Source organism: Diabrotica virgifera, chromosome 2, assembly GCF_917563875.1.
Source record: "Diabrotica virgifera virgifera chromosome 2, PGI_DIABVI_V3a".
NCBI lineage: Eukaryota > Metazoa > Arthropoda > Insecta > Coleoptera > Chrysomelidae > Diabrotica > Diabrotica virgifera.
In genome coordinates this window covers 176,165,959-176,188,613 of record NC_065444.1, presented here as the reverse complement: position 1 = coordinate 176,188,613, position 22,655 = coordinate 176,165,959, and the positions used below count along the sequence as shown (strand labels likewise).

Sequence of the window (22,655 nt, the reverse complement as noted above, 5' to 3'; positions counted from 1 at the left end):
AAAAAAATATGGCATCAATAAACCATTGCCTTTGTGCTTATTTTTATTTATACAGGGAGTTAAACTTGTTAACGATTTTCATATAAAATTTGTTATAACTTTGTAAATACCCTGTATAACATACCAAACCTTTATATTTTTGTAATGGAGAAGTTAATAAGATTTCGAATACAGGATCAAATATAGGGTGTTCTATTTAAAAGAACATAGGTTTGATCTGCCACTATCTTATCGAACACCCTGTAAAATTCTAACTAATTTTTTAATGTGAAGCTCAAAGTTGGCTACAATTTTTGTTAATAACTTCTATCGCTATCCATTACTATAACGGATCTACGGAGCTTTACCCTACTAATCAATCACCCTGTATAATAGCAGTTAAATATTGCATTGTTAGCTAGTTCAAAGCTATTCTGAAAATTTCAGGTACCTACGTAGCCTAGAACTATTTTTAAAATGGATTACAAAATTTGCGAGTCCGTGACACCGACCAAGCCAAGTATACATATAAAAACGTTTTAAAAATGACTTGTTATTTGAGGAAGGTGAAAAAACCATATGTATAACATGGGAGTAAAGTGCATTTTCCTCTCTTGAATGATTACTGTAAGTAAACTTCATTCTCGGGAGGATAAGTAGCACTTTCCTCCCTTGTTATACAAATAGCTATTTCGTTCCCCTAATGTGAACCTTTATTTGTTGTTAAGACTAGTTTTTTCTGCCGATATATCGCCCGCGCTTCCTTCGTAGTGGAACCTCGAAATTGATACAGTCTGCAAGTAGGCCTCGGCTAGGCAAAGCGAGTAGAAAAGTGTTTTTTATCGCTTCTGGTGCAAATTTAAGTGTTTTGAAATGTGCTGTTTTTTGTTATACGTATAATATTACATTCTCTTCGCTTAACTCTCTGTATCTTTACACCCCCCAAAGCACTATAAATATAATTAATGTTTGTATAAATCTCTTTGTAATTAGGATTAGGAAAATTTGTCAATGTTCGAATCAGCCCTTATAGGCTATTGATTATATTCAAAATAAGATAGCTAAAAGGAACTACAACGTTAACGGGGTTTTATTATTTCATATGGTCAGTGGACATCTGTATATGAAAAAACCGCGGAGTGCTACCATTTAAAGCACGTTTAATTTCGTTTTTGAGAAATGGGTGAATTAGTCCCTGGGCACAGGTTACGTTATGGTGAGTTCTATGCACTTTTGGTACAAACATATCTACAAAAAATTTGTTCCTGATTAAATTTCCTATCTAAATATCACTTCTTAAAGTCAATGATATATTTTTTAAATATATTCAATAGAAAAAGCACAAAGAAACCAAAAAGAAAAAAATTTTGTTTTTTGTTCCATAACTTTTGTCCACGAGGATATAGGTACCTATAGCCATTGCTTTACAGAAAAAAAATCTACATATTTCTTCTTTAAAATGTTTTTAAGTAGAGGTAATTAGGATTTATAGTTTTCAAAATATGATTTTTCAAAGTTCGCCACTCCCAGCAATTTTGGGCAATGTTCCTTGTTATCTCGCAAATATTGTTCAGTAACTTTTTTCTACGTAACTTTAGGTATATGCAATGGTATACGTAATAGGAATAGAAATCAATTACCTTTAAATTTGTCTCCTGTATAACGTTGTACGACTTTTTTTAAAGAGATTATGGTTTTTCAAGATTTTATACTTTTAACGATTTTTTATAATATAATATAAAAATTAAATAATATTATTATATAATATATTATATATTATATTTAGTATTATATTATATATTATATAACACATAATATAAAAAAATATTATTTGTTATATTTTTTACGATTATTTTTGAAATTTCTCATTATAACTTTTTTTCTTCTACATTTAGGTAGGTATATATTATATTATATAATAAAAAAGCTTTACTTTGTTTACTTTAAAATGGTGTATTACAAAAAATTCTAGGATTATTTTTGAATAAGATATTATTTTTCAAAATGTAATAAGTAGGTATTTTTTTTTTAATTTTAGGATTATTTTTAAATTTCTCATTATAATTTTTTTTCTTGTACATGAATATACTATATTGCTCAATAAAGAGGGCTTACTTTCTGTTCTTTAAAATCGTGTATCATCTATATTTAAATAATGGAAACCGAGTGATTCTTTGATATTTTTTCACCTGTATTATTTAAAATTATTTCTTTTACAAAAATTACATAAACATTAGTTTTAGAAAACATCACTTTAGTTAAAATTATTTAAACGTTGACATTTAAAAAATTTTCAAAATCAAAATCCATCTCTTCGTTAGCATTAGCTTCAATATCTTCCTTTGATACCTCAGTTATCTTAGAGTTCCCACAATTAGTACCCATGCACATGCACCCTTTGCAGAATATTAAACAACTAATTCCTATCTTCCTACAACAGCAGCTTTTTGTACATCCTTTGGTACATTTACATGCTATTTTTTCAAGCAAAGCTTGTGGTGCAGGAACTTTGACAGTAAATATTAGAATTAATCCATATTTTGAAGTTTGCCCGGCCTAGTCAAGTGGATCCAAAGTACTACCTATAAAAAATAAGATTTAATCATAACACACAATCACATTAAAAAAGTTATAATGGGAAATTTAAAAAATAATCGTAAAAAATATAAGAACTCGTTAAAAGTATAAAATCTTAAAAAAGATAACCTTTAAAAGAAGCCGTACAACATTATACAGTGGAATATTTTAAAGGTAATTGATTTCTATTCCTCTTACGTGTACCATTGCATATGCCTAAAGTTACGTAAAAAAAAGTTACAGAACAATATTTGCCAAATAACAAGGAAAATTGCCCAAAATTGCTGTGAGTGGCGAAATTTAAAAAATCATATTTCGAAAACTGTAAATCCTAATGACCTCTACCGAACATCAATTTAAAGAGAAAATATGTAACCTTTTTTTCTGTGAAGCAATATCTATACCTATATCCCCGTGGACAAAAGTTATGGGACAAAAAACAAAATTTCTTTCTTTTGGGTTTCTTTGTGCTTTTTCTTTTGAATATATTTTTGTAAAAAAAAAGAATCTTTGACTTTAAAAAGTTATATTTAGATAGGAAATTTAACCAGGAACAATTTTTATGTAGACGTTTTTGTACCAAAAGTGCATAGAACTCACCTTACTGTAACCTGTGCCCAGGGACTAATTCACCCATTTCTCAAAAAGGCACCCCTTTAAATGGTAGCACTCCGCGGATTTTTCATATATACAGATTCAGTGACCACATGAAATAATAAAACCTTGTTAACGTTGTAGTTCCTTTCTGTAGTACATAATCAATTGCCTATTATTTTCAGTACACTTATTAAATAAAATATCGAAAGAATTCTCTCTAATTTTATTATTGCTTCAGTGGTCCTTAATAAATATTTTGGAGCAATTGGATGTTAATTCACTCCTCTCAAAAAGATGGAAAGTTTGGTATGAAATGCCCTCCCACCAAAAGATATATATAATATAGTCAAAAATCCTAATGACAAATTTTTGAAATTTTGCAGTTTATAAATATTTAGAATAACTTTAAATTATTTTCCGTACAAAAAAATCTTTTTACATATTCGAAAAGCTGGTATTTTACACGATTTTCGCACATTTTTAAAAATGTAGTTCAAATGGTGACTAGTCGTAATAAGTGAAGGGGGAGCTGGGAGCCGACAAATGCACGAGTTCAAAAACTAAAAATCCAAGTTAAAACTATTATAATTTTCTATATCTCGGGATATACTCAATGGATTTAAACAAATTAGACTGTTTGTTAATTAATAAATTTATAAACAAATTGCATATTTGTAATGTACGTAGAAATTACATACAAATTAAAAAAGAAAAATCAAAATCCATTGACTAGATCCGGAGATACAGAAAATTGTACGTATTAGTTTGAAATTGCTTTTTCTGTACTTGAACTCGGACGACTTGTAGGTTCCCCCAAGTAACTATTTGAACTACATTTTTGAAAATTCGTAGAGTGTCCTGTGAAGGTACAATGTTTGTGCCAATTTTTAAACAAAATATACAAATCCCTTTCTTTAAAATGGCATCAATGGGATTCCTTAATTATAATAAACAAATTAGCTGCGATTAAAAAAAAACACATGGTCAAACAAACTTTGGCCAAATGAACCTAGGCTATTTTTTATTTGAAAGTTCGTGTTAAAATACTAGCTTTTCGATTGCATAAAAAGAGTTTTTCTCTAAAAAAAGGGAGAGAGTAATTGATAGACGCATACGTGAAGAAACCGAAATATCCGATAATCAATTTGGCTTTATGCAGGGAAAATTAACGACAGATGCAATTTTCATTGTAAGGCAACTGATTGAAAAATACAGGACCAACGCTCATATAGTATTCATTGATCTTGATAAAGCATATGATAGAGTTCCTGGAGAGATTCTGTGGTGGGCACTCAACAAGAAAGGAGTCCCTGGCGAATATGTAAAGATTGTGAGAGATATGTATGAGGGAGTAACGACTAGTGTTAGGACAGGTGTGGGAGAGACTGATCAATTTCAGGTGAAAGTAGGATTGCACCAAGGCTCGGTGCTCAGTCCTTATTTATTCTCATTAGTTTTGAACCAGATAACAGCGAAACTACAGGGTAGTATTCCATGGTGCCTAATGTATGCTGATGATGTAGTGTTAATAGGAAATAGTGAAAGAGACTTAGAACAAAAACTGGAACAGTGGAGATAAGCTCTGGAGGAAAAAGGTTTAAAACTTAGTAGGACAAAAACAGAGTATTTGGAATGTTCATTTAAAGATGGAGTTACTACAAATAAAATGGTATCTTTGGATGGTGAAATGATTGTGAAAAGCAATAGTTTTAAGTACCTAGGGTCGGTATTACAGAGTAATGGAGAAATAGATTGAGATGCATGCAGTAGAATTAGGGCTGGATGGATGAAGTGGAAAGAAGCGAGTGGTGTGTTGTGTGACAGAAAAATTCAAATGAAGCTGAAGGGAGAATTCCATAAAACAGCCATAAGACCGGCTATGATGCACGGAACTGAATGTTGGGCAGTGAAAAAGAAAGAGGAACAACGAATGCATGTGGCGGAAATGAGAATGCTTAGATGGATGAGTGGAGTGACAAAGAAGGATAAAATTAGAAATGAGTATATTAGGGGAAGTCTAGGTGTGGCACCAATTGATGCTGCCAAAATGAGAGAGCATAGGTTAAGATGGTTTGGTCATGTTCAACGTCGAGACGTTAATCACCCAATACGAAGAATATCTGCAGTGCAGATTCCTGGAAGGAGTAGGAGAGAAAGACCAAAGAAGACTTGGGGGGAGACGATAAGGCAGGACATGTTGGTTAAGGGGGGTAACATTGATATGACCCAAGATAGAATTGTGTGGAGAAATGCAATTAGGGAAGCCGACTCCTCATAGGGATAAGGCAAAGAGAATGATGAAAAAGAGTTTTTCTACGGACTATGTTTAAAGTTATTCAAATATTTATTTATAAACTACAAAGTTTCAAAAATTTGGCGTTAGGATTTTTGACTGTATTAAATATTTTTTTTATTTTTTTAATACCTACATTTTGGCAGTATCACTCTTCTACTTTCATTTGGCATCATTCGCAGTGTTGAGCTGTCTTCAATATTTTCTGTCTTACCTTATTGAGAAAAAAAGGTCTCTGGGATAAATAAATAGAATAACTTTTAAACTAATCAATGGATTGCTCTCAAATTTTGATGGTTTCTTAAGTACCCTAATACCCAACTTTGGGTGGAACACTAAAGTTCTAAGTTAAATTTAGTAAAAATTATTAGCAATAATCGATTTTCATTTATTTTACAATTTTCGAAGCAACAAATTGACTTTTTAACATTCAAAAATCGGCATTTTTAAGCCTTTTCAATGTCCTGTTGAAGCTAAATAAAATTTTTAGTTTGATATCAACTATTCTATCAACAACTATTCTATCAACTATTCTATCAACTAATTTGATATCAACTATAGCTTTTCAATGGAGTGAAAAAAATCGAAAAAATTGCGTTTTTTGCACTAAATTGTTAATAATTAAAAAACGGATGCGAACTCTAGGCAGGAAACAGGTAGGTTTTCCTCATGTAGGTATACAATAACTAAAACAGTAGTCAGCTACCTGGATATTTCAGTGTTCTGAGAAAATCTTTATTTCTCTAGACTAATGGTGTTCTAGTAATCTTTTACAAAACACGTTATACAACAAAATAAAATTTCAGCAGGGTATAACATACCGTATGCCAGTGGTTAAGGGATTTGCTGCTTTCAAGAGAGACGGGAGTTAAATGTCAAACCCAGTATGTATTTTATAATAATTAACTACAGGAAGAGGTGAATAATTTACAAATATAGGTAGAGTGCAGTAACTGAAGGTTTTCATCTCCGATTTCGTTGAACCTTTATCGATTTTCATGAAAATTGTTGAGTAGTTAGAGGATACCTCAAGGAACCAAGGTGACATAATGCCAACTTGCGCTTTTACCCTGGGGGTGAAAATTATTTGATTAAAAATAATACCACTAATCGATAGAGGAACAAATTATAAGCACCATTGGTTATATAAAGTTATTAATATAATTTAATACTTTTTGAGTTTTTAAAGATCAAAGATTTAATTTTTTCGTAAAAAATGCATGTTTTAAAGCGGTTTTTCACGTATAACTCAAAAACTATAAGCTTTTACAAAAAAGTTATTATTACCAAAATTGAAGATTAAATGAATAATTTAATACAATACTCACTTGAAGAATTAAACTAATGTTAATTCAAAGTGAGTTATGGGTAATTAAATCCATTTTTTTTCGACGAGTGCTTAAATCTAAGTAGTCAATCTTAAATGACGGGAAAACTATGCATTTTATAAAATATACCTTTTAAATACTTGTCAAAATATTTCTAGTATAGTATAGTTGATCCAAAAGATGGCATAACCCAGACATCCAAAGTGAAAGTTATCCTTCAACACCAAATTGTTCTATATGGTCCACACAATGTCCAGAAAAAAGTCACACCATTTTGAGCCACGGGTTTGGGGGGAGAGGGGGGAGAAATCGGTAAATTCGTACTTTTTTAAGTTTTTCGGCAATATTTCTAAAACTATGCGGTTTAGCATGAACAACCTTCTACACAACATTGTTCTACATTAAATTTTAAATAAAAAAGGCCCTATGCAAAATCTTTCTAAAATGAATGGTTCCAAAGTTACGGAGGTTATAGTATACCTGGTCCAAAAAAAGGCCTAACCCAAACATATAAAGTAAAAGTTTTCCTCCAACACCAAAATGTTCTATATGGTCCACATATTGTTTAGGAAAAAGTTACACCATTTTGAGCGTCCGGTTTGGGAGGGAGATGGGAGAGAAGCCGGTAAATTAGTAGTTTTTTTACGTTTTTGATACATATTTCTAAAACTATGCTTTAGCGTAAACAATGTTATATACCAAAATGTTCTACATGAAATTTAAAACAAAAAATGTTCTATACATAATTGTTATAAAATCAACGGTTCCAGAGTTACGGAGGTGAAAACTCGAGGTTTTCGATACTTTTTATATTTTTTGGGCAATATTTATGATATAACTATACCAAAAACCCAGACATCCAAAGTGAAAGTTATCCTCCAACACCAAATTGTTCTATATGGTCCACATAATGTTCAGAAAAAAGTCACACCATTTTGAGCGTCGGGTTTGGGGGGAGAGGGGGGAGAAATCGGTAAATATAAAAAGTACCGAAAACCTCCACTTTTCACCCTCCGTAACTCTGGAACCGTTGATTTTATAACAATTATGTATAGAACCTTTTTTGTTTTAAATTTTATGTAGAATATTTTTCTATAGAACATTCCTTACGCTAAAGCATAGTTTTAGAAATATTGACGAAAAACTTAAAAAAACGTCTAATTTATCGACTTTTCCCCGTATCTCCCCACCAAACCGGACGCTCCAAATGGTGTATCTTTTTACTGAACAATATATGGACGATATAGAACAATTTGGTGTTAAAGGAAAACTTTTACTTTGGATGTCTGGGTTAGGCCTTTTTTTGGACCAATTATATTATACTACCTCCGTAACTTTGGAACCGTTCATTTTAGAAGGGTTATGCATAGGGCATTTTTTATTTCAAATTTAATGTAGAACAATTTTGTGTAGAGGGTTGTTCATGACAAACCGCTTAGTTTTAGAAATATTGACGAAAAACTTAAAAAACTAGGAATTTGCAGATTTATCCCCCCTCTTCCCCCAAACCCGATGCTCAAAATGGTATGACTTTTTTCTGAACATTATGTGGACCATATAGAACAATTTGGTGTTGGAGGATAACTTTCACTTTGGATGTCTGGGTTTGGGTCTAACTATACCATACTATTCGAAATACCTATCAAATGAGCTCCAGAAGAAGTTAATAGCATTAAAATTACGCAAGTTATGATGAAAATAAAAGAACCCTTTCGAATTTTTTAGGAAAAAGTGAAAAATAAAACATACGTCATTTCAACAAAAATTAAAATTTATAGTAATCCTTACTATAATTTCTTTACATTAGCATAAATAATGATTTAAACAATTTTGACCGGCTTAGAATGCATATTTTTGAAAAAATGTATACTAAAAAATCAGAATTTTTAAAATTATCATAATTTTCATTTTCTTTTGATAATAACTCCAAAAATACTCAATATACATAAATAATTGTTTTTAACCAAATTTTAGTTTTTTCTATACTGAATATTTTACCAGTTTTACCATTTCTGTAGGTTAAAAAATAATCAAGACAGAAACGTTTAAAGCTTAAAATTTGCTGCGAGAACCATTTAACCGGGGCCATTTAACCTTTTAGTTTTAAAAAAGTAAACAGTGCTAAAGATTAAGTTTAATAGCGGTTTAATAGCCCTTGGAATTAGCTTTCAAATAGTTTTCATGTGAACCTGATACCTTATAAATTAACTGAGTTATTTAGAAAAACACAATAACATTTTTTGGAAAAATTTTTAAAAGATAAATTTTGAAAAAATTTTGGAGCACAAATTTTAACGCAATCAACTTGTTCGGGGTTCAGTTGATAGATATTTCTAAGTACTTTGACAAATATTAAATAAGTTTATTATAAAATGCATCATTTTCCCGTTATATAAGCTTAAATACTTAGATTTGGGTGCTCGCCGAAAAAAATATACATTCAATTACCTATAGCTATAACTCACTTTTAGTTAACACTAAAAGGTTTTTTGAGTAAGGAGTTTATTTCATTTTTTATTATCTTTAATTTTGGTCAAAATAACTTTTTTGTTAAAACTTATAGTTTTTGAGTTATTTATCAAAAATCGATTAAAAACATGCATTTTTCTCACGAAAAATTAAAATCTTTGATTGTTAATAACTGAAAAAGTTTTTATTTATTTTAATAACTTGATCTGACAAATTTTGCTTAGAATTTGTCCCTCTATCGAAGTATGGGGTTATTTTTAAGAAAATAATTTTCGCCCGCGAGAAGGAGTGGCATCCACCCCCATGGTAAAAGCGCAAATGGGCACCATGCCACTTTTATTCCTTGAGACATCCTCTAACCACTCACCAAATTTCATGCAAATCAATGCAGGTTTAACGAAATTAGAGGTAATAACTCATATCCACCTTCAGTGACTGCACTAATATAGGAGGCATTGGAGAGCGTCTGCTAAATTTAATAGTTTTACATTTTGTGAGGGATAAAGTTTGCCATTATCGTATGTTTAGGATGATAAGAAAAACCTGTTTTCTATATTATCTACAATAACAAGCGACATCAACTTTACAGTCACTTCTCCCATCTAGCCCAGTTAATGAAAGTGAAATAAGTCGATACCGTGTTATTTATAGGGTCGACTCAGAATTGCATAAAAATTTGGTTTAGGTTCTACTTAGCCTTCACTTCAAAGTTGAACTTGTGCCACTGTTTGCTTTTTCTTGGGAAGTGAAAGTCACCCCTTCACGGGAGTGAAAAAACATACGTTTAAAATAAGTCCGGGTTCTTATTCGTCAAAATATAACTCGAATATTTCAACATAAAATAACCAAAAAATGAAGCATATTTTGGGGAACACCCATTAAAACTTTTTGAGTGTTTTAAAAAAGATTCATTTTTATGTTTTGTAAAAGTTTGTAGCATTCAAACTAAGCGAGTTACGCTCAACATAAGGCTGGCCCTTCTTTTTGGTAGAAAAAAACCTGAAAATCTCCCCCTGTTTAGCACGCCAAATTATATTAATCGTTACCGCTTTAAAAAAAATTTACTTTAATTATATATTTCTTGTATCATCTGTAGGTTTCACCGGTTTAAAGTGCTTATTTTTGAAAGAGTTTTAGTTCAAAGGGATTGAACGAGTCATTAATCACAAGTTTAGGCAAACTTTGAACCGATATATCTTAACCAATTTTTGTTTTACAGAAAAACAAAGTACAACTAAAATATCTATAAAAGCAAAAACTACATTTTTTACACGTCTTTTTTCCTAGAATTTTAGAAAAAATGTTTTTAGCAGAAAATATTTTTTTTTTAAATAAGCACTTGAATTGGTCAAACTTACAGATAATATAAAAAATACATATACCTATAATACCTATAAATAGCCTAATAAAATAAAAAAAAGTCAAAATGTAAATTCGTACAGGTTAAAACAAATTTTATATCAAAGTTTAGGTGGGTACAACTGATATTTTCAAGAAAGTATTAAAATCATACAAGGGGATCATTGTTTAAATAATTAAAAGGGGTCATTTTTGCAAAAAAAATACTTTTTAAACTGCTGAGGTAAGTCACTTATTAATGAAGGTCTACGGGAATTTTTCTTGCAAAGTTTAAGGGTAAATCTTTCACATAAGACTTACTGATTTAAACTTGACCCCCTATTTATTTAAATAATTGTATATAAATCTTTATGAACAAATTTGCAGAAAATTATTTTTAGCGTTTTAAATAAGCACTATAAAATATCTTATTTTACAGACTAAGTTACGCTATGTTACCAGTATTAAGTAAAAAAAAAATTGGTCAAAAAATATTTAACATTTTTCGAGATATTGAATTTGTTTATTAAATGTTACTTTATTTTCAATTGCAAAAATGCGGTTGTTGCCAAAGAAATATTCACCTGCTTAAGATCTCATTATTTTTATTTCCATGTATGTTTTCGATAAATGTATTGATAAATTCAAATTTGAATTAAACTCCCCCCTAAAATGGTATTTAAAAATTATTCAAATTTGTTTATAATTTGTTTTTTTAATAACGTCGCGGGGATTAAGTATTTTGAAATGCCGTTTCAATAATTGCGTTCCTGGGAATTTTTTACTAATTAACAAAATTTTTTGTCGTTTTTTTCTTCTTCTTTTTTTCTTGGAGTTATATTACTACGGGCCCTTTTAGGGTTAAATTTTATTTAGAATGTCGAATCTCAGAGTTGTAGAATCTAGACCTAAAAATATTAAGATTTTACTAAAATCTCTCAAATAAAATGTGGCTACTTACTGAGTTACAGGGTGTTTTATTTAAAAATTTAAAAATTATTGTTACCAAGTACTTTAAAACTATTTGACGTATCCTTATCATACTTGGCAGAAAGTGTGGCTATTATACACCCTACTAAATTGTGATTAATAAACCTTTCTAGCTAGTGTCAGAGGCGTACGAGAGGGGATAGTGAATGATTGACCATTCCCAAATTCTACGCCACTGAGTAAATTACTATTTTAGCGAAATTTTTCGATTCTCCAATACTTTGTATGTAAATAACCTTATTGGTATCGATAAAGTAATCAGTTTGAGATATATTGGAAGTTTAAAATGAATGAATGAATAAATCAAAATAACTATGCCATTTCATTTTTAACGTCCAATATTTCGAAAACTAATGACTTAATCGTTACCAGTAAAGAGTATATTATTTACATAGAAAGTATTGGGGAATCGAAAAATTTCGCTAAAATAGTAATTCCCTCAGTGGCGTAGAATGTGGGAAGGGTCAATCATTCACTATCCCCTGTCGTACGCCTCTGGTAGCAGCTAGAAACTTTTATTTATCACAATTTAGTAGACTGTATAGTACCCACACTTTCTGCCAAGTATGATAAGGATACGTTAAATAGTTTTAAAGTACTTGGTAACAATAATTTTTAAATTTTTAAATGAAACACTCTGTAACTCAGTAAGTATCCACATTTTATTTAAGAGATTTTAGTTAAATCTTAATATTTTTAGGTCTAGAATCTACAACTTAGAGAGTCGACATTCTTAATGAAACTTAACCCTAAAAGGGCCCGTAGTAATATAACTCCAAGAAAAAAAAAAGAAGAGGAAAAAAATACAAAAAAATTTGTTAATTAGTGAAAAATACCCAATACCCAGAAATCCAATTATCGAAACGGCATTTCAAAATATTTAATCCCCGCGACGTTATTAAAACAGCAAATTATAAACAAATTCGAATAATTTTCAAATGCCATTTTAGGGGGAAGTTTAATTGAAATTTAAATTTATCAATACATTTATCGAAAAAATACATAAAAATAAAAATAATGAGATTTAATACAGGTAAATAAGTCTTTGGCAACAACCGCGTTTTTGCAATTGAAAATATAGTAACATTTAATTAACAAATTCAATATCTCAAAAAATATTAAATATTTTTTAACCATTTTTTTTTCTTAATACTGGTAAGATAGCGCAACTTAGTCTATAAAATAAAATATTTTATAGTGCTTATTTAAAACGCTAAAAATAATATTTTGCAAATTTGTTTTTAAAGTTTTATGTATAATTATTTAAATAAATAGGGGGTCAAATTTAATTTAGTAAGTCTTATGTGAAAGATTTACTCTTCAGCTTTGTAGAAAATAATCCTATAGACCTTCATTAGTAATTGAATGACCTCAGCAGTTAAAAAAGTATTTTTTTTGCAAAAATGACCCCTTTTTAATTATTTAAACAATGATCCCCTTGTATTATTTGGATACTTTCTTCAAAATATCTTTTGTACCCACCTAAACTTTGATATAAAATTTGTTTCAACCTGTACGAATTTACATTTTTATTTACATGTAGTGTAATTTTATTTTACTAGACTAAAAGTAAATAGTAAAAAGGTAACGGCTGATTTAATTTAGGGTGCTAAATTGAGGGAGATTATCACCATTTTTTTTTAACCAAAAAAATGGGAGACCAAATTTATTTTCAGTAGTAATTGCACAAGAGCTCTAAAATTATTGAATTTTTCCCGAGTTTCACTTTGGCAGTTTTAATTTCACGAGCCGAAGGCGAGTGAAATTATGTCAAAGTGTCACGAGGGCAAAAATTCTATATTAATTTTAGAGTTCGAGTGCAATTTGTTGCGATTATTTCATGAATAAAACTGTTCAAAACCAAAATTTTATTGTAATTTATATATGTAAGTACCAATTAGTGAAATTAAACACACAGTTGTTATAAATATGTATTTGACGGTTGAAAGTCATCACTTTTATAATTTTTAAAACATTTGTCATTAATGTCACTGAATGTATTTTTTCGTAGCAACGAAGGGCATCTGACGTAATATGCTTAACGACGGGAGATTACCAAAAATTATCACCTTAATTTGCATGTCTGTAGCTTTCTATTGGTCAGAATCTCCTATGAATGAAATAATCAACGTAACTGATTCAGTGTTGATGCTAGAAACTTTTATAAAAATTACAAATAATTTTTTTTTAAACAATTTCAAAAAGTAAATAAATTTTCTCCCATAAGTGCTTTCTTTTTTGGATATTTCACCCTGAAATATTCTATTTTCAATTTGACGAACAAGAACGTATTTTTCATTAGCAACAAGTTTGCTTTTTCTGGGTCTATAGACCTCACAAATACACCATTTTTTTGATTTTCTATGTGACACATTTTTGCTACGAATAGATTTTTCGATAAAATACTTACTTTTTAAGTTATTTGCAAAAAACCGCCTGAAAACGTGGTTATTTTTGTTGAATAATAAAGATTTTCGCTCGCAAATAACTCGAAAATATTGAATTGGTTAAAAAACTCTATAGAACAAGAATTACTTAGAGTTAGTCAATTTATCAATTTCCGGACTTATTTTAAAAGTTTGTTTTTTCACTCCCTAGAAGGAGTGACTTTCTCACCCCCCAAGTGAAAACAACCAACGGCACAACACTAAAGTAGAGGGTAAGTAGAACCTAAATCCAAATTTTCATGCAATTCGGAGTTGACCCTGAAGATTACACTACAAAACGGTCATTTACTGGGCTAATCCCGTATTATGAAATTCCTTCTTGGATTATGCACCCCTCCAACTAACACATATTTAATAAAATTCAATAAATATGAAACACTTAAACAACCCATAATAAAAACTATTTTTTTAATTATACACAACAATCACTTTGGTCAAGTGTTATACAGCGATGCTTCCAAAAGTGATTTGGAGGTTGGCTGTTCAGTCTCCTCCCGAACACAAACTGCTGCCATATGTACAAACTAGGTATCTAGCTTCAATTTTAGCTATTCAGAAATTATTTACCGATCATCCCCTCTTCTAATATTTTCTATATTAAACACTAAGCTTACCTTTATAATATGAATTCCGCCTCACATTAGTATTCCTGGCAACGAACTCACAGACCAGCAAGCTAAAACGGCTACAGCGGTTACCGCTTTAACAACTCACGTCCAAATTTGCACAGATTTGAAAAGAGAAGTGTACAGATTCACCAGAATATTATGACAAACCCACTGGAGCTCCTATTATGTTTATTGCCGCTTGCTTGCAAAATTTTAGAGCTTGTGGATGCTGAACGAACGAGACAGTACTGTATCTGCATAAGGTACATACCTACTTGTTAGGAGAAAGTAAATTAAAACAAAGATCACTTATAGCGAGGTTAAACAAGATAGGACTTAACACTGATTCTTAAGTGCCATCGGTTTCAGTAAAAGACAACATACCATTTACAGGAACCTTGAAGGTCCTTAAAAAAATTTGTATAAAATTAAATAAATTTCCGTTAATGTTATGTCGGTTATGTGTGTTGAATGCCCCTTTATGTCAAAGACGACAGCCGGTGAAGGTTTATTTAAAACCACTTACGCGCTTATTCCTAATTTCAACCAATCGCAATCATGTAGACCTACCACTCAATTCAAATCTTCTCTTTTATGAGTTAAATAAAAAGAGATTTTTGCCGCGCTGTAAATTTGGAGCCCAAATAAGCCCAGTGAATGAACGGGATATACGGCGATACTGTGTAATTTTCAGGGTCAACTCCGAATTACAAGAAAATTTGGATTCAGGTTCTATTTACCCTCGACTTCAAAGTTGAATTTGTGCCGTTGGTTGCTTTTACTTGGGGGTGACAGTCACACCTTCTCGGGGGTGAGAAAGGCGCGTTTAAAATGGTCCGGAAAAAGGTCCGGAAATGGACAAATTAACCAATTCTAGGCAACTTTCGTTCGATAGAGTTTTTGTAAAGTATTTTTCGAGTTATTTGCGATTAAAAATGTTTATTTTTCGACAAAAACAGGTTTCCATATGGCTTTTTACAAATAACTCAAAAAGTACCTAAGTATTTCATCGAAAAAACTATTTTTATTAAAAATGTAGCTCAGAAAAACAAAAAAGAACTGAGTACTTGAGAAGTCTATAGATTTAGCAAGAGCAAAATTGTAGCTCATGAAAAATACGTTCTTATTGGTGAAATTCAAAATCAAATATTTAAACGTGAAATATCCAAAAGTGGCACACTTTTAGAGAAAACCCCGTTAAAGCTTTAAAATATTTAAAAAAAGCATTTTTTAAAAATTTTTATAAAGTTTTTAGCAACAAAACTAAGCAAGTTGCGTTCAAAATAAAGTTGCACCCTTTTTTGGTAAAAAAACTCGTGTGAATCTCCCCCTATTTAGCATCCCAACTAAATACTATAATCATTAACGCTTTACAAACAATTCACTTTACTCATGTATTTTTATATCATCTATAAGTTTCACCGTTTTAAAGTGATTATTTTTAAAATGGTTATAATTGAAAGGGCTTGGACAAGTCACTAATCACGAGTGTATGCAAACTTTGGACAACCATAACTTAACCTATTTTTTTCTTACAGAAAAACAAAATAAAACTAGCATATTTATAAAAGCAAAACCTACATTTTTTTACTCTTTAAGATTTTTCGTGTCACTAATAATTTTTAAGATATTTTGAAAAAAAAAGAGCATTTTTCCAAAACTTTTAAAAATCTTCTATAAAATCAATTTTTTTCAAAAATAAGCACTTCGAACAGGTCAAACTTACAGATTGTATAAACAATACACATAAATATAAAGTAAACAGGTTTATTTAGGGTGCTAAATAGGGAGAGATTTTAACGAATTTTTGGCAAAAAAACTTTTGTAAAAAATAAATGTAAAGTTTTTTCTAAACACCTTAAAAAATTAATAAGTTTTTCCCGAAAAATGCTTAATTGTTTGGTTACTTTACGTTGAAATAATCAATTTGGAATTTGACGAATGAGAACGTATTTTTCATGAGCTACAACCTTGCTTTTACTGGGTTGATGGACTTCTTTAATACACCATTTTTTTTTTGTTTTTATGGCTACATTTTTGCTATGAATATTTCTTCGGAGCTATTTGCGAAAATACTCCTGAAAACGTGTTTTTTAGTTGAAAAATACACAATTTCACTCGAAAATAACTCGAAATAAACTCTATAGAACAAAAGTTACTTACAAAATTAGTGAATTTATCTATTTCCAGACTTATCTTGAACGCATGTTTTTTTCATCTCCGAGAAGGGGTGACTCATACGTCACCATCGAAAAATGTATGTTTCTTCACCCCCCCTCCAGTAAAAGCAACCAACGGCATAATTTCAACTTTGAACTTGAGGGTAGGTAGAATCTAAAACCAAATGTTCATGCAATTCGGAAGTGACCCTGAAAATTACACCTCAAAACGGTCATTTACTGGGCTAAAGTTACAATGTAACTTACAAACTTTAAGCTTTTCATGCATATGAGTATTGTTGAAACTTTTAAAATATTTACATTTCCATACATTTGACCCACTTATATTTTTATCTTTAAAATCCACTAACACAAAGTGGATACAAAAATTATCCTTTTGAATGCCTTGCGGTATAAATATTTTATGATAAATATTACCTCTGACCCGCAAACAATATATTTCAAATTACACCCCTCTCCAATATTAAATTGAATTCAGCAAATGGTGTGCCAAAATAAATTGAAATTTAAATTTGTTTTTAATGAGAATATAATTGATTATAAATTTTATTTTGTTATACAAATTGCTTTTTCACGAATGTATAGAGTAGCGTATTATATAGCTGACATTTTGGAGAACAGAATAATACAAATATTAATTATTTTAAATTTTTTCTACACATTTCAAAATTATTTTAACATTTGAATAAATGTGAAAATACATATATGGATTTACAACTACAACTGACGTCAAACATTAAATAAATAACGTATAGTGATAGATTCGCTAATCTGAGACACAACTGTCTAATGATGTTAGTATTTTTTTGGGAAGTTAGGTTGCTAAACTTGACTCGAAATTACTACACAACCAATCATACCTGCTTATAGCCAATATTATTAATAGTAACAACGCATAAATAACATAAACCTAATGCCAATCAATAATTATTTATTTACACATTATAATATATTATAACCAAAGTCCGACAAATATGCAGGCTGAAAAGGAAGATATATGCGCATATATATGCATATTATTTGTATCAAATATGCATGTACATGCATTTATTTATGTCAAATATGCATGTATCATTTGTGTCAAATATGCATGCATATACATAATATTTTAAGTATGAAAGTTGCTGTGGTATTTACTATTTTATTTTTCATCAATTCTTTGAAAAGTATAAGTGGTTCGAAAGAATCTACTGGCTTCAATTCTGCAAAAATTACTACATAAAACATTGCAGCCTCTAATCAAGTTCTCATCTAGTAACAATAGGTTTGGGTGGAAGAGGACGATTCGGCAAATATTCTTTATACAACTGATATCTTGTAGGTGCCTTAAGAAATATTGTGTTCATATTTGAAATAAAATTATTAACAAGGGCAAATTTATTTCTAATTTCTTCTGCGACCCTATTTAAACCATGTGCTAGGCAAGTTGTATGTACTAAACTTGGATAAAAATTTCTCAAATTGTTTCCTACTTTAACCAGGTAAGGTGCAGCATCTGAAAGAAAAAGAAAAATTTTTCGTTGGGAACAGCTAAAGGAAGAAAACATATTGTTAAACTGTCTTGCAAAAACCTTAAAACTGTTACGTAGTGAGTTGGTTTTATTCAACTGCTTGGAGGCAATTAAATGCGATTTACAAGCTTGCTCATTTTGTCCAGAAAAATCAATTGTTTCATCCACACATACATAAGAATAATTGTCTCCTATATCTAATTTTTATTTTACTTAGTACCGTAGAATATAGCTACAGAATCGACCTCGGTTTTTCTTAAGCTTCTTTCACTTGGAATATCCCATTTGCGGTATTTTCCAAAAAACATTCTCAAATTTTAGTTTGATAATTTGGACAAAGATATATTTTAGCTTAACAATGCTTCGAACAAATCATGGTTAAATGTCTCTTGCTCACTTGATTTCCGATTAGTTGATTTTAAGCACCTAGATATCGAATCTTGCTTTTTCTCTCTCGATACTAATTTATTTTCTTTACCGGTGTGTAAAGCAGTTTTGCAATGCAGGACTATTTGGATTTTTTTTCGCATTGAATCTGCAAAATAATTCCTACAGTAAACTAAATAATTTTTAGATCGGGGGTTATTTAAAGCATTTAAATTAAAAATGTATATTTTTTGGTTTTCTGATTCTTTTTATGCAATTTAAAATATTTAGGTTTACTTTGTATTTACTTACTGCATGATGAGCATAATAATTTTCTCATATCAATGATTAATTCTGGATGCCTTGATCCACACAGGAATATCAGGTACGAAGGTATTTGAACCATGATTAAACAAATAAATTCGCTTTGTAAATAAAATAAAACCTATTATATGCACTTTATTTTAAATATACCAGTATATGCAAAATTCAGAAGAAACTACAAAAATACGCAAATGCATATGCACTATTGCATATTTGTCTGACTCTGTTGATAACAAATGAGAAAATTATTTATTGTACAAAATAACAATATTTTGAAGAAATATATTCCACAAAATTTTATGAGTTTAGTATAGGTACACTTCCACTATTTCCAATAATTCTTCTTTTTTAATGAAAGATTAAGTTGAGTTGAGTTAATAGTGTGAGGTAGGACTTTTTGTGTGGTATAAGTTTCCTACATAGTCCAGGGCGCATCTGTTTTGAGATGGACGTTGAGAGGTGACTCAAATTTTTTTGCAGAAATTGCTTGAAAATAAATCAAATAATAATATTTGAGTTATCCTCCCACTCAAAATGGTCCGGAACATTGTTTAAATAATCAAAATGTCAAAATATGAAGGAAAAATTCGATTTTTTTATTGGTTTTTTGATTATAACTTTAAAAATATTCATTTCTGAGAAAAGTTGTACTGACATAAAAGTTGCGTAATTAAATTTTCTACAATATAAAATTGGTTAAAGATTTAAAAAATAGTCACCCTTGTTGCAAAATACCAATAATTGCGAAAAAAACCATACAAAAACAAGTATTCGCATTTTACATTTTTCAACCATTTATGCTAAACTTAGGACCTTCATATTTTACACAGAAAAACTTTATAATATAGTTAAACAACACTGTAAATTTCATTAAGATCGGTTTAATAGATTTTGCAAAATAAATTTTGAAATCCAGCTTTGGCAAAAAAAAATTCATTTCTTTAAAATATTGCAGGACTGAAAATAAAGCAGATAGCAAGTTTAATTTTTTTTTTGCTTATAGAAGTGTCCTGTACCTTTTATTTGCAATTTGCAAAATTAAAATCGATTAATTACCACGGCGTCAGGAAATTTTTTAAATAATAGTACATTGTTTACCGGGTAGGAAAAGCTTAACATTCCTGGACGACTGTGAAGATTCCAGGAAACACAGAGTCCAGGAATGTGGCTTTTCCTACGAGGTAAACATACTATTTTTCCGCAAATCGTTTAAAATTCGACAGATATTGATTGATTTAAAAAAAACGCGATAATTTTATTCCCAAATAAATGGTGCTTTGAAATTCCTAATAAAATTACTTGGGTTACTATGGAAACGTATTGAGGTTGAATTGTCAAACTTGACGCTTATAAATTTAATTGCTGGTGTTCTCGAAAGTAAAATGATAAGTGATGATGAAATTTCCATTCCTGGGACTCCTCCAGAGCTGGTTGAGGCAGTGAATACTGCTTCATTAGAATTATTGCCAAAGAAATCAAGAGAAAAGTACGAAAATGCATACAGACGTTTTATGGATTATCGCATGAGTAAAAATACGAGTTCTTTCTCAGAAAATGTTGTAATGGCATACTTCCTAGACCTTTGTTTAAAGATGAAATCTTCAACATTATGGGCCAATTATTCAATGCTGAAGTCAACCCTTGCACTTAAACACAATGTAGATATATCTACATACTCAAAACTTCGTTCTTTATTGAAACGGCAAGCTCAAGGTTATAGGGCAAAGAAATCTAAGATTTTAACGAAGGAAGAAATTGAAAAATTTATCCAGGAAGCTCCAGATAAAGAAAATTTAATGATTAAGGTAATTTACAAGGTTTTAATAGCAATGTGTTTTCTATCATTTATGTAGAACACTAACAACTGTACGGAAATATCATTTCCTTAGAGTAAGGAAATGACATTTCCTTACAGTAAGGAAATGACATTTCCTTACAGTAAGGAAGTCCTGACTTTTTCTTCAAGAAATTTTGACAGGAATGTCAAAATTTCCTGGCGATTTGCGGAAAACATTAATTTTTGGTGCTACGCGCAGGACAGCGGTGTTCTATTCACACAAGTTGATTTCCATCAAAATTTCTTCCAATCTTTATCTAATGTATTATTTTCTTACTCTATATTTTGTTGTATTTTAATATTTTAATTCCACAAAAATCAAACTAATTTTATTATTGTTTGTGAAATATTGTTTAAACAATTGCATATGTTTAAAAATAATAAACTTTTATTCTCTAAGTTAAAATATATGAACAAAGAAAGTTTTTGCTAAAAAACTGTTATTTCAAAGGATAGAGTATGTGTTTTTATTTTGCAATAAACAAATTTATTTATTTATATCGAAATGTATTAAAATTTAAAATGTATCAATCATTATCAAAGGTCATTGGAATGCTCAATCAGAGCAAACTATCCCCTGTCCTGCGCGTAGCACCAATAATTAATGTTTATTTAAAAAAATTCTTGACGCCGTGGGTGTTGATTGATTTTAATTTTGCAATAATTGAAAATAAAAGGTACAGTACACTTCTATACGCAAAAAAATTTCAATTTGCTATCTGCTGTATTTTCAGTCCTGTAACATTTTGAAAAAATGAATTTTTTTTGCGAAAGCTGGATTGCAAAATTTATTTTGCAAAATCTTTTGAACCGATCTTAACGAAATTTACAGTATTGTTTTACTGTATCATAAAGTTTTTATGGGTGAAATATGAAGGTCCTGAGTTTAGCATAAATGGTTGAAAAACGTAAAATGCTAATACTTGTTTTTGTATGGTTATTTTCGCAATTATTGCTATTTGCCAACCAGGGTGACTATTTTTTAAATCTTTAGCTAATTCTATATTGTAGCAAATTTAATTACGCAACTTTTATGTTAGTACAACCTTTCTCGGAAATGAATACTTTTAAAGTTATAATCAAAAAACGAAGAAAAAAATCGAATTTTTCCTTCATTTTTTGACATTTTAATTATTTAAACAATGTTCCGGACCTTTTTGACAGGGAGGATAACTCAAATATTATTATTTGATTTATTTTCAAGCAATTTCTGCAAAAAAATTTGAGTCACCTTTCAACGTCCAAATGTACTAATATTTTTACAGATCCGCCCTGGTCTAACACTGAATCTGTCAAAATGAATCCCGGCTGAGCGAATTTACTTTACCTGACTACTAGTGCAGTCTCTGAACGTATTTGGCTGCAAATTCAGTTGACTTGATATTTTTACAGAATATACATTCACGAACAAAAATATTGCATATTTAATTTTTGAAGTATGTATATCTTTCTCCTTTTAAAAAATTTTGTACTTTTTATTAATAAATAAGTTGAGCTGAACTATCCTACGTATATTTATTTTCAAGTAACTTGCATATTGCAGAGTCACAACTAATTTGTAGAGAAATTAATGTAATAGTCTGATTTTGTTTATAACATTTAGTTAGAAAAAGAAACAAAAACGATAATAGAATAATTTCCTTCAACATCCTTTTAGGCATGCTCCGCAGAATATCTTGGATGGTTTCTTGCGGGAGTCGATTCCCTTCTTCCTGTGCAGAAATTCTTAATTCTGTAATTGAGTTTGGAGCTGAATTTCTCTCGTATACGTCTTTTAGGATGTCCCATATATGTTCTAAAGGATTTGCATC

General features: G+C 30.0%; 1 protein-coding gene across 1 annotated transcript in view; it reads left to right on the top strand.

Annotated features, from left to right (window-relative positions):
* LOC126880865 (uncharacterized) overlaps window positions 1-14,789 on the top strand; it is a 34,862-nt gene extending 20,073 nt beyond the window's left edge. Inside the window, exon 2 of the mRNA XM_050644935.1 lies at window positions 14,663-14,789. Coding sequence (XP_050500892.1) covers window positions 14,663-14,789 — 127 coding nt within the window. The remainder of the gene's footprint in view (window positions 1-14,662) is intronic.
* Window positions 14,790-22,655: the final 7,866 nt, after the last annotated feature.